We start from the raw sequence: 13,321 nt of genomic DNA, 5'->3' as shown, positions 1-13,321 counted from the left end.
AAAGAAGACGTGTTTAAAGATTGCTATTTTTAGGTTAAAAGAGAACATTTATTATATGTAAGTATTTGAATCCACATGGAGTGAAAGTGACCACATTTTATTTGTGTGAAAATGAACAAGAGCAGGTGCAGGGCGAGAGAGAGGGATGGGGGGTGTAGGGGGGTGGGTGCTTCAGGGAGCTATCAGTAAAGACGCTCGAATCGCGCGTTGCAGGATGAAGCAGCCGTAAATTCACAGATTATTTCTACTCGGGAAGATCCACAGCCACGAGCCCCCTTTCATATGGCAAACATATAACAGAGAAGTGAAGATGCAGAAAGCTGACTAATTCTACAAATGTCAAAGCGGATAGAGAGGGTTTCCTCTTCGAAGTCAAAGGAACATCTACCTCTGAACATCTATCTGCTGCAAAAACTGTAATTCGGGTACCAGGCGGTGTAGCTAGTTACTGAACTGCTGCTATGCTTTTGCATCCGTTTGTAAAAGGGACGCTGGAGGTGATGCATCCCGGTGAACAGAAAGACGTCACTTAATCAAAAATGGATACAATAATTGGCTCGGTCACAAGAGTATATAGGTTTGTTAAGCAATGTCCACTATGTTTATGGCATTTAGCTCTAGGAGTATCTGCTGAATACCATCCAATCCAATATTACATGTAAAAAGGTAAAAGTGCACATATTTGTCACTGTACCATGTACAGCAAAATGTGGCCTCCGCATTTAACCCATCTGTGGTAGTGTACTAGGGGCAGTGAATACACACCCCCAGAGCGGTGGGCAGCCAACTCCAGCACCCGAGGAGCAGAGAGGGTAAAGGGCCTTGCTCAAGGGCCCAACAGTGGCAGCTTGCCAAGCCCTGGAATCAAACCCACAACCCTGTTATCAATAGCCATGTGCTCTAACTGCTGAGCCACCGCTGCTCACCCGGAAAACAAGCCTATATACACCACGGCTGCTGAGCCCATTCGTGTAGCCATTTCAACAAACTTCTGATAAACAGAAGAGCTTTGCTATCCACTTTCCAAGAAACAGTTAATGTATTAATAGCTGCATCTAAAGCTACAACTCTAAATAACATTGAAGAGGAAATTAAAGAAGACGTGTTTAAAGATTGCTATTTTTAGGTTAAAAGAGAACATTTATTATATGTAAGTATTTGAATCCACATGGAGTGAAAGTGACCACATTTTATTTGTGTGAAAATGAACAAGAGCAGGTGCAGGGCGAGAGAGAGGGATGGGGGGTGTAGGGGGGTGGGTGCTTCAGGGAGCTATCAGTAAAGACGCTCGAATCGCGCGTTGCAGGATGAAGCAGCCGTAAATTCACAGATTATTTCTACTCGGGAAGATCCACAGCCACGAGCCCCCTTTCATATGGCAAACATATAACAGAGAAGTGAAGATGCAGAAAGCTGACTAATTCTACAAATGTCAAAGCGGATAGAGAGGGTTTCCTCTTCGAAGTCAAAGGAACATCTACCTCTGAACATCTATCTGCTGCAAAAACTGTAATTCGGGTACCAGGCGGTGTAGCTAGTTACTGAACTGCTGCTATGCTTTTGCATCCGTTTGTAAAAGGGACGCTGGAGGTGATGCATCCCGGTGAACAGAAAGACACCACGTTCACCAAGATCTTCGTTGGTGGTTTGCCGTATCACGCCACAGACGCGTCTCTTCGGAAATACTTCGAGACTTTCGGAGACATCGACGAAGCCGTAGTTATCACCGACAGACAGACGGGGAAATCCAGAGGATATGGTTTTGTAAGTGAGACGTGCCTTTGCTAAGAGACTTGTCTTTATAATGATAAAGATTAAGCTTTGGTGGGGAGATCTCTTCTAAGTAAGCACTGATTTTTTCTGATAAAGGCTGCGTCGAAATTCGTCGAATAAAAAAAAACACCCTACCGTGATGTTAAACCTTTTTTTTATATATATATAATAGAGCATTTTTTTAAAACTCTCGTTTGAACCATGTATTTCAGCTGATGCCAGCTCGTGTGTTGTTTTTAACCGAGCTAAAGCAAGAACTATAAATAGTCTTTTGTCATTTACAAAAAGTAGTGGAAATGGGCAATGCCCCGTTATATATGCATTATTATGTTACATTATTATTATTAATATTATTCTATGTATAGCAGATGTTTAGTAGTCTGAATAAGGGAGACTGGACATGTGGTAGTCATGAAGTCCTTTGGCTCATCATTAGAGCAGTTTCTCGGAGGGCAAAACATCGCCAAGGTTACATCCAGTCACAAGTCCAGTTGCCTCGACGTCATACTACTAGCGGTTCAATGACCTAGATAAGTAAAAACCTTCATATGCGCCGCAGTGTTTAGCACTGTGACCACATCTAATGACTCAGATGCAGCAGGTTTCATCTGGTTTAAATAGAACTGAAGGCTGATTTTCTGTATTTTAGAAGTGGCACAGATGTTCTCCCAGTTGCTATACAATGTGAAATTGCTTGGGTAGCTTGCAGATGCATTAAGCACTTGTGGAACCCTGGGTGTGATGATTCTGCTTGTCACATTATAGCAGGTTGGTTACATTTTCAAAATCAAGATTTTGTTAAAGGTCGCCCATTTTACTTATGCGAATGATCTTTTGGAGGTACACTGATCGTACATTTTTACACGCATGTCTTTATTCCATGTCTTTTTAAGCCATTTTCATTAAGAACAAAGCAGACCACTCAGACAGAACAACAGAACAACTACATCCTAAAAATACATAGAGGTCATACAAAAGGGTTCTTTAGGTAATGCAGTGGTTGCATGTACAATCACAACAACACAATCCAACATTTTGGATGCTTAAATGATCATTTCATGCTTGGAAGCCATAAGGGTTAAGGATAACAAGATGAAAGTGTGTTCTACAAGTCTATAAGTTGCACTGTATTTATGCTATTGTATCACACTAAAACAGCAGAAACATTTCCTCAAGCTTAAATGTTACTATGCCTTTCTAAAAAGGTATGACAGAAAATAGTGGCTAACTCTGACTGCAAGTCTGACAGTGACCAATAAAGCCTTTGACAGATGATGTGAAACAGAAGAGCATTTTTGGGCATTTTGGAGGAATTTTGTGGTGAATGCTGTTTTGTGGTCAACTTGATTTTTTTGTTCACTTCCATTTTAAGGGTACAATTGTGCTGTGTGTTGTTCTGGTTTCCTACAGTAACTAACGTTAATGTTATATTCATGTATATTAAGTTTCCTTCATTTCAGCCAGCTTGCCATTGCTGTTGGGACTGGGCTGTTTCAGTCCTTCGAGTAAAAATGTAAACAAGTCCTGCACCCATGAAATGACTGTGGGCAGCAATGCCAGTTTCTTTCAGTGCAAGTAATATATGTGTATCAGAATCTGATTTATTGGCTAAGTATGTAGACATACCCATACCCGTTCCATCCGTCTCTCCAGTACTGAACAATACATAGGCAATGTACATATAGCAATACGCAAACTATACTATGCTATACTATACATAAGTAATAGTTAGCTATTTTGTTTGAAAACAGCCATGAATTTGTTTTTACACTTTTATATCATTTTTTTCTAATTCATTTTCATTGTTTCATAACTTACCTGGCTGTGGTTGGTGCTGGGCCTGTTCTCCAGATAATTGCTGTATGTATGAATGCATGCATGAATCAACGCATTCAAGCAGTAGCAACCACGCTGCCACATTGCTCACGCCATGCAGAAATATTTTTCTGCTGGTTCCACAAAGGGTCCACAAAGAATCTATCCCTTCTGGTCAAAGCTGACATAGTATGTTAATTTTTAGGCCACTTTTACAAATTGGTTCATCTCGGCAATAGGATTATGTTTGTGTGTGTGTGTGTGTGTGTGTGTGTGTGTGTGTGTGTGCTGAAATTGTGCAGCTCATGCAAAAACAATTCTGTTTTTCAGGGCTTCCATACCTAAGGTGGGCTATATGACAATGAAAAATACTATCATACCCTCATAACCACTGGAGCACTAAGATTAGTGCATAATGACCCAAGTTGCCACCCATCAACAAGTGCCTTTCCTTTTTTAAGGTGTAAATATGTAAACCAAAAGATGATGGTTAATTACTGCCTGATATTCTTGTTGTCTTGTGATGGCCAGACTGTGAGATGCCATATTTAAAGGGAAGTAAACTGTGCCAAATAGCAGAAACAGTTTTGTACTCACCTCTCTATAACTTCCTGTTAGTCAAATGGCGTGTAAAACCATTAACAGTCTCTTTAGGATGGTACAAAAGCTGAATTGTTTTGTTTTAGGATATAGATCAGGGCCATCACAAGGCCCTGATCTCAATCCTATTGAAAATTTATGGGCAAAGCTGAAAAGGCTTGTGTGAGCAAGACGGCCTACAAACATGGCTCAGTTCCACCAGTTCTGTCAGGAGGAAAGGGCCAGAATTCCTGCCAACTATTGTGAGAAGCTTGTGGAAGGATATCCAAAATGTTTGACCCAAGTCATAGAGTTTAAGGGCAAGATACCAAATACTAATGAAATGTTTTTGAAGAAAGTAATAAAAATTGCCTTTAAAAATCCCATTCTGGCATTTAGCAAAAAAAATTATTTTGGTAATCCTAATTGACCTAAAACTGGAAAGATTTATTCTGATTTCATGTCAGACAGTGAGTCTTTTTATATAGTCTATGTAAACTTCTGGTTTCAAATGAAGATGTTTAGCTAAATATTGAATGTCAGTCAAACATCTTTCTAATTTTAATAAAAGTAAATATGAAGTCTGCTGATAGTGATATGATTCTGATATTATTGTACCTATATGTTAATCATCAAGAATGTAAATAGGTTACATGTATTCTTTAGAAATAAAGGCAGAAGGAGACAGGAAATTCAAATAAATGCCACAGCTCTCTGGCCTATTTACTGGAAAGGCATTCTATCAGACCGCACACTGCTGTAATATCTAATGCTGTACTATTCACATTGTTCACTCTGTAGGTCCAATAGGATAGTTTTGGGCGGATGTGAAAAGCCTTCAAAGACAATTTACATACATTTAGTAGGCAAGGGTTTAAGTTACCTTCATCTTTCATTTAAATCCTACAAGCCTGTAGCCATACTTCCTAGGTTAATTCAATGGCCAGCTACTGCTACATATTCTGTGCCAGCCAGAAAGCACCAGAAATGGTTATGTGGGTTGGGGGGAATTGGAAATAGAGTGGAATTCCTCCAAGGAATTGATGGCCTAACATTTCTATCTTACTGTGCTGTGAGGGAGATACCATGCAAACAGCTTTGAGCCTCCACATATTCAACATTGCACTTATAGGCTTTGAGTATTTTAGAGTCACATGTGCCTTGCTTTATAACACATTTTATAACATGCTGACCCAGTTGTGATAGAGAGAAATTAAAACATCAGCCAGCCAAGCTTGAGATGAAGCTTGCTTACAGATATACAGGACTACACAATTCCCTTATCTAGCATCAGCTACTCCCATCTAAACTGTATATTTGTCCCTTTTTGTTCCTGCTAGGTTACAATGATTGAGAAAGCAGCGGCAGAGCAAGCATGCAAAGATACAAACCCCATCATCGATGGGCGAAAGGCCAATGTCAACCTGGCGTACTTGGGGGCCAAGCCACGCAGTCCACAGATGGGTGAGCAAAAGACTGTCAGCAGTCTGATTTGGTTTTAATGGAAACGTATGGCAAACTGGATCCTATTTGGTTTGAAGGTTAGAAATTTTGGTCAAAATAGCTGTGATAGAAATTCCAAGATAACCTTTACAAGCTCCTAAGTGTTGTGGTTTGTCATACTTCTGCATTCGTGTCATGAAGTTAATAATATTACTGTGTTGTAAATATGATCAATCTGAATTACACTAGAAAAAGTGAGGTTCTTTATATTTTTTTGCATACACACGCACACAAGTATGCACAGACAGCACACTTGGCCACAGGATCATATGGGTCAGCCTCATTAGCTATTCATGGAGCAACCTACATTTGGATCTGTTTGTTTTTACACTTTTTTAAAAGTGTATGTCTATGTGCCTGTAATGTCTGTAACACATAAAGTGTCACACAGTGAGTGAGACTTTTTTATATTCCTGCTACCCTGCATTTTGTTTGTGTGTGTAAAACCCTTACATTTTCTGTGGAGATATGATATACAGACACATTTCATAATTATTCACTCCCACAAGCTCAAGCCTATGTCGTGGTGTTCTTGGAAGGACTTCTTCTTGAAAGGAGACTCGTGACCACCGTCTTTCAATTGCAAAGATGAAACATTTTATTCAAAAGTACAGTGTGGAGAGAGCCTGCCAATTCTCGGTGCCCCTCTGTTCTCTCTCTCCAGACAGAGGAGCATCTCACATTTTATACCCTTCTACAGGTCATGTGTTGTTGCACTATTTCCATATATAGGATGTCACTGTCTAACTCCATGAGGGGTGTAAATCAATCACCACATACTATATTTGTTCAGTTCATGTATGGCTTTACCAAATTAGGCCTGGGAATGGATCACACTCTCCCATTCAAGGCTAACCCATGGGCCTCACCATATTGTCTCTCAACTCCATACCATTCCTTTAGATCTATAAATACCTGGAGAGCTAATGTATATACACTAAACCTACCAAACAGCCAAACAGATATGGAATTTTAGAAGGTAGAAAACTCCAATAACTGATAATGTCTGTGGATATCATTTAATATGGTCAAAGAAACCTCAAATATCATTCTTTGTTTTCAACCAAAACAGCCTACTTCTCTGCCTACCTTTGCTTTTTTTGGTAGAACCAGCTGTTGTTTGTGTAAGTCTATGAGAAAAAAAAAAGAATGTAATATTGGACAAAACTTAAGTGGTGAGAAACACAGAGAAAGAGCTAGAGACAAAATTACAGGCATATTATGAAATTATTTATACACAATTATATTTATACATGATCATAATCATACATATATCAGAATTTCATTATATTAACTTACTGTATTGTTACCATTTTGTAGATACAAGGTAGATACATTGATAAATTACCCATCTTTTGGTATGTTGGTTATAATTAATATATAAAACATTTATTGTTATTATTGTTATGTTTAATTCAAGTTATTATTGAATACATAATAGGTATATAATCTAAAATATACTCAATATGTTACTTTAGTATGTAGAAAAATAATTGCTGTAATATTATTTTTGCTGTACTATTATCATATCCTACAGCACAATAATGAAAGGGAAATATTAACCTATGTATGTAGTTTTAACATAACAGCTTACTGCTTCTATGTAAACTTTACTAATCTGAATGTGAAAATGGGCTTGATTTTGAACTGAAGGGCAAAATGCAGTATTTTCCCATGTTGGTCTTCATTCCTCTTCAATTTTTTTCCCTGCCATAGTAACCCCCAAAAATCCTTGGGGTCCAGCTTGGAATTTCTATACCTTGCATAAACACATCAATTTTATGTGATCCATAAAAGTGAAACTGTAATACGTTAACTGTAATTGAGACCTTCTCCAATTGAATATATCCAAATATAATCCTAATTGTGTCATTATTATCTCCTTCTTTGTCTCAGGCTACTCCATTGGAATGCAGCAGATACACCCTGCTCTGGTTCAAAGACAGTATGAGTGAGTTTCTCTGTATTTTTGGTATCTTTTCTATCCTATTTGACGTGGAAATTTTGGCACAGCAAGCAAATATCCTTCCCAGAATTTCACTCCATCTACACGAATAGCTCTAGAGCCTTCAAACTAACAAGAATTTTAGTAGTCAGAATTACAGTGTACAGAGAATGAGATTCCATGTAAATAAATGGTAACATACACTGAACAGCCATAACATTAATACCAGGTGAACGGAACATTATTATATTATCCTTATCTACAGCGGCATCTGTCGAGGGGTGGGATATATTAGGCAGCAAGTGAATGGTCAATTCTTCAATTCTTGAAGGTGATGTGTTAGACGCTGGAAAAGTATGTGCAAGCGTTCTGAGACACTTTTACAAGAACCAAATCAGAGCTGCAAAAATTACTATTTTGATAGTCGAATAATCTTTTGATTATTAAAAAGAAGTCTTATGTAGCTATTAGCTGTTCAATTTAGTTTTGTGCATTGTTTTGTGGTTGTTTTATGCATTTGATAACTAATAATAAAGACAATAAAAATGAATACCTTGTTTAAAAATGCACTGCTTGAACTTTCCTGCTAAAAATGATCTTTCCTGCTATTATTAAAGATAAATAATATTTTAAAGATAAATAAGCTATATATTTTGAAGAATGTATTTGTAAGCATTGTTGTCTCATGAAGAGAGTTCCTGTAGATATTACAATATGCCATCTTCATAAAGGCTGACCTTGTGGTGTGTGTTTTGTGAAATTATACCTTAAATGTTTCTATTTTGTCCGAATGTTGCTGCTAGTGGTTCTATATAAGTTGAAAATAGAAATGGAGACAATGAGCATCCTTGTTCGGTGCCTCTGTGTTCCAGTGCTTTATTGGCAATATTGTTGCCAACAAATCCACTGGTCGTCAATATTGGCCTTAATCTCTAATGACTGTATTTGAAGTCCTTGTTGTGAACAGGTGGCTTTTGTACATTAGGATATTTTGCTAGAGTTGCAAGACTCCACGGCTAATAATACTAATACTATTAAGCTAATTCTGCACATCCTCTTAACAGTAATTACTGCTAACTACGATGTGTAAGAAACTTACAAGGACTTAATGCTAAGACTAACTAACAATGCTAAAATGCCAAGGATAAACACCATAAATAAGCAATGGAACATGTGATAATCCAATTACTTTATATTAACAATGCAGTGTTGCTTGGATTTTACACATGCAATTTGCACGGCTCCAAAAAACAATGCATTCATATGGTATTTGCCACACACTTCATGTTGACTCTGTATACTTGATTGTCACTCTTCATTTTGTGTGTGTGTGTGTGTGTGTGTGTGTGTGTGTGTGTTTACCTTGGGAAGAAATACCCCCTCTGGATGACGTTCAAATCCCTTTCTGATTATACTGCTGCTATGCTTGACTGGCGCAGCTGAAGCGGGCCCATCTGTTAGCTGGGATGAAAGTACGGTGAAGGGATGTGTGAAGATGTGTGAATGTGACAGGTTGTGAGGTGTTTTCCTCCTCAAACTTCTGAAGTTTGTTAAATTTGTGAAAAAGAAGTTTAGTTTTAGTTTGTGGGAGTTAACAAAGTGGTAAAGACGGGGATTAAGGGAGGTGCGAGACACAACACTCCCAGGGTTAGGGGAGGACAGTAGGTTTGGCTGTGTGTGTGTGTTTGAGTGAGGGGGGGGGGGGTGGATGGTGGCAGATTCAGAAGCTCAGCTTTGCTAAGTTAGCAAAGTGAGGATCATATCAGATCACATCAATCTGTTCTCACACACAGTATATGTTCAGCTCCGTCTCTCTTACTCTTAGAATGTACTGTTAGCAGCATGCTGCAATTTCACAGTCTGTTGCCTTTGCTTTTCTGAGCCAGACTAGAAGTTACATATAGTGAGTATTTACTATATGAGTGGCTCATTGGACCCACTTTTAACAGACAGAGACAGTGGCAACTTGCTTTTACAGCCTTCAACACTGAGGCCAGGCAAGTATTAGCTATTGGATGTTACAGTGCATGATGACTGGGTCAGAACATCTCCAAAACATCAGGCAGTTCTTGTGGGGTTTTTCTGGTATGCAGTGGTCAGTACCATCCAAAAGCAGTCCATAAAAGGCAACCGGGGCAAACCAGCATCAGGGTCATAGGCATCATGAAGGCCCCGCCTCATAACATGCAGAACTTAAAGGATTTGCTGCCTTGGTGCCAGAGACCACAGGACAACCCCAGAGGTCTTGGAAAATCCATTCCTCAACTGATCTGTTGATTTGTTGTGGTGGCACAAGGGGGACCTACTCAATATTAGGCATTAGGTACTAATGTTTTGGCTGATCAGTGTATCTGTCATCTGCCTACTCATCTGTATGTCTCTCTCTCTCTTTCTCTCTCTCCCTTTTCCCCCTTCTCCCTCTTTCTTTCGCTCTCTTTCTTCTTCTTACCTCAAACAGCTGACAAACTAAAAGGGCTACTACCCTTCAGGCATTTAGGCAGGAGTGGGTGCCGTCCACATATGTAGTTTTCTTCTTTCCTATGGTCTCCTCTCATCCTCATCTGTCTCTCTCTCTCTGTCCTTGTTAACCCCAGTGAGAGAGGAGCTGTTGCTAAGGATGTGGCTCCCTCTGAAGCCCCCGCAGCACTGTCTCCCAAATCGACCCCACAAAGCAGAGACTGACTGGGCACACACAGACTGGGACTTACTTATATGCCACTGAGCTTTTTTACACTCAAATTGATACAATTAGCAGTGCTCAGTGGATCTGTCCTTCGATTGTTTCACCTAAGTATCATTTAGTCATATATATATTTACATATAATCTGTTATACCCTTCAATTTTATACCGTCTCTCTTGTGCTCACTCTGTATCAGTGTTAGTACAATGAATAGGGTCACTGAGGACGACACACTTGGTTCATTTGCCTTCTCCACAAAGCAACTGTCATTCTCAATATATCAAGCTTCAAGTGTAGCACAATAACACAGCAATGGCAGGGGACAAACTGGGGAAAATGGCGGGGGTCAACATGTAAATAAGGGGAGTACCAGCACTTATCACCATTTTCAAGCACTGGTACTAACTGACAGTGAACATGTGTACTTCCCAGTTATAATTGTAACCCAAATAAATGTCCTATAGCTAGTTACACCTTGGTCATACGTTTATTGATGGTGGTCATCAATGTCAGGACGGCAGGATTTTGACTGAATATGTGACCACATTTCTGGGCATAATTATATCTGTTTGTTTCTGCACCTGACTGTCCAATTTTGTGGTCAGGACTTTAAAAAGGCTAGCCCAAAAGCTTATTGATAACCTTTATCCATTCCACAACCATATTTGATGTGTGTTTGGGATTATGGTCCTGTTGAAACACCCAAATGTGTCCAGGTTTCAACCATCTAGCTGATGATTTGAGGTTATGCTGAAATAACCTCAGCATAACCTCAGCATATGAATTCTGGGGTAGTCCTGCTTCATTATCCTACCCACTTGTACTGGCACTACCATACGTAAAGCAGCATTATGTGTTACTGGGCTGCTCTTACAGTTCCTTTCATCCATTCATCTTAGCTTCATTGGGTGCAAGGCAGGAATACAGGATGTGGAATACAGGATAGGGCACCAGTCCACTGCAGTGTACCACACATATCTATTCACTCACACACTCATACCGAAGGGCAATTTAGCATAGCCAAAGCACTTACCATGTGGGCATGGGGAGATATTACAGTTGTAAAGTGTAATTCACTTTTACACCAATGCTTTAAATACAAACTGCTCATAGGTCTTGGCAAGTTTAAAGACATTTTGGAACATTCAGCACCACTGAATAAATGATTTAAGTGGCTGTATGTATATTTTTGACCCTTGATTTGTTAGTGTTGATGTCAGAAAAAAAAAAAATCAACGTAAAGAAATTTGAAGAACAAATTCAAATGAGTTAAAGGAGACATTACCAAAGTCTCTGAATGTCGGTAACAATATGTTAGGAAATACTTGGTTAACAATAGTAAAAATAGTAATAATATTAAAACACCATTTCCCCTTTTTATCTTAACAAGCTTTCAGTTGACCAAAGTACTTTATAGAAAAAACACAGTAGCACTGTTCAGTTTACACATAGTTGAGCTATACACATAGCTGAAAACAATTATGGTGAGACTCAGTGCTGCTTGTGATCTAATCCGATCATTATGTGTTCAAAGATTTTAAAACACTGTTTCTTTCTTTTTCTCTGTGTCCAGGCTGGCCCAGCAGTATGTGTATCCACAGACTTTCCTGCAGCCCAGTCTGGTGTTCCCTACTCAAGTCACCACTGCTGTCACTTCTCCTTATCTGGACTATAGCGCCTCCTACGCCAATTACTCATCAACAGCCTTCGAGCAGTATCGCTACACACCTTCTCCGGCATTTCTGACATACAACTGTCCCCTAGCTGCTCCGGGGCAGTCGACCAACACCCCAAACTCATTTTCCACATCTCTCCTAGCCGGGGCTGCTTCAGCCACAGCCTTTCCCCATCTTCCTCCAGCTCCACTCCACAGTGAGCGCCTGTAGGCTGGAGATAGAGATGCCTGTTGCATTGGGAGACAGAATCAGGACATTATCATAACATGACTCTCACGAGAGAGAGAGAGAGACAGAGTGAGGTCACCTCATCCAAAGGGCTCTAGGAGATTCTAGTGACTTTATCAGCCTCCTTTTTTTACTGTTGATCAGTTTTTGTGTTTATTATGTTTTTTATTCTTATTGTTGTTATTATTTGCTCTTTAGCTGATGCGTTTACACACTTAATTAATGTAGATGTTAGTGTGTACAGACATACATATCTTTTAGTAAAGCATGTATGTTTTTATACAGAAGACATAGAATGATATCTTATGATGGTTGTTATACAGAAATATAGCAGTTAAATCAGGTATTTCTTTTACATTTTCTTACCCAAAGTACCAGTGGGCTACAATGAAGATTTTGTGTATTACAGTATGTACATCATAAACTCTCAAGATAGATCAATAATAGAAATAATCTGTCATCTAAACAAATTGATCACAAATTTTGGCTGATGCACTCCTGCACCCCTTCTTCTTCTTCTTCTTCTTCTTATTATTATTATTATTATTATTATTATCTGCCAATATGGAACATAAAGACAAATGATAAGCCATAGAACTGTAAACCTGGAACGAGAGAAAAAACAACAGCACAAAGCCTTAAAGACCTTGTTCTTCCCTTCTACTTGATTCTGATTGTTTTTCTTCATTTAAGTTTATTTAATGTAAATATTAATATATATCATTTTATGTTTTTTTTCTAGAAATGTGTAGTTGAAACATATGATTCTTTTTTATAATTATTGTTGTCATCTTTCCATGCGTGTTTCTCTCCTCATTGTCATGTCACACTTTTAGCATGCATCTTGTTTTTTTATTTTCTTTATTTTAATTCTTAAAATAGTATATGTGCTTAATGAACATCATAGTTTTTGCAGAAACTTGGGTAAAGTTAAGGTAGTGGACACTGTAATGAAGTTTGTGTTTTAGTTAACTTAGATCTCATTTTATGTTGCCACACTGTTCTAAATTGACACAGTACTGATTTCTCTTCATGATCTCTCATATTTTCATTTTTATTTATATGATAGAAATCAGTTATGTATTTTATATTGTTGAGTTTTTTCACTTATGTTTAGATTA

At 38.6% G+C, this 13,321-nt stretch overlaps 1 protein-coding gene across 2 annotated transcripts; it reads left to right on the top strand.

Annotated features, from left to right (window-relative positions):
- The first annotated feature begins 1,318 nt into the window (after positions 1 to 1,318).
- rbm38 (RNA binding motif protein 38) lies at positions 1,319 to 12,860 on the top strand. Of its 2 annotated transcripts, none has more exons than XM_072697033.1 (4): positions 1,319 to 1,764; positions 5,508 to 5,631; positions 7,567 to 7,621; positions 11,870 to 12,860. In XM_072697033.1, the coding sequence occupies exons 1-4, from the start codon at positions 1,555 to 1,557 to the stop codon at positions 12,180 to 12,182; spliced, it is 702 nt and encodes a 233-aa protein (XP_072553134.1). In that variant the 5' UTR covers positions 1,319 to 1,554; the 3' UTR covers positions 12,183 to 12,860. The 2 variants fall into 2 exon arrangements, with proteins under 2 accessions (XP_072553134.1, XP_072553133.1); XM_072697032.1 differs by having other exon boundaries at positions 5,508 to 5,652.
- The last annotated feature ends 461 nt before the right edge of the window (positions 12,861 to 13,321 follow it).

Source organism: Salminus brasiliensis, chromosome 14 (genome assembly GCF_030463535.1).
Source record: "Salminus brasiliensis chromosome 14, fSalBra1.hap2, whole genome shotgun sequence".
Classification (NCBI taxonomy): domain Eukaryota; kingdom Metazoa; phylum Chordata; class Actinopteri; order Characiformes; family Bryconidae; genus Salminus; species Salminus brasiliensis.
The sequence above is the reverse complement of the archived record's forward strand: the minus strand, read 5'-3'. Positions and strand labels throughout refer to the sequence as shown.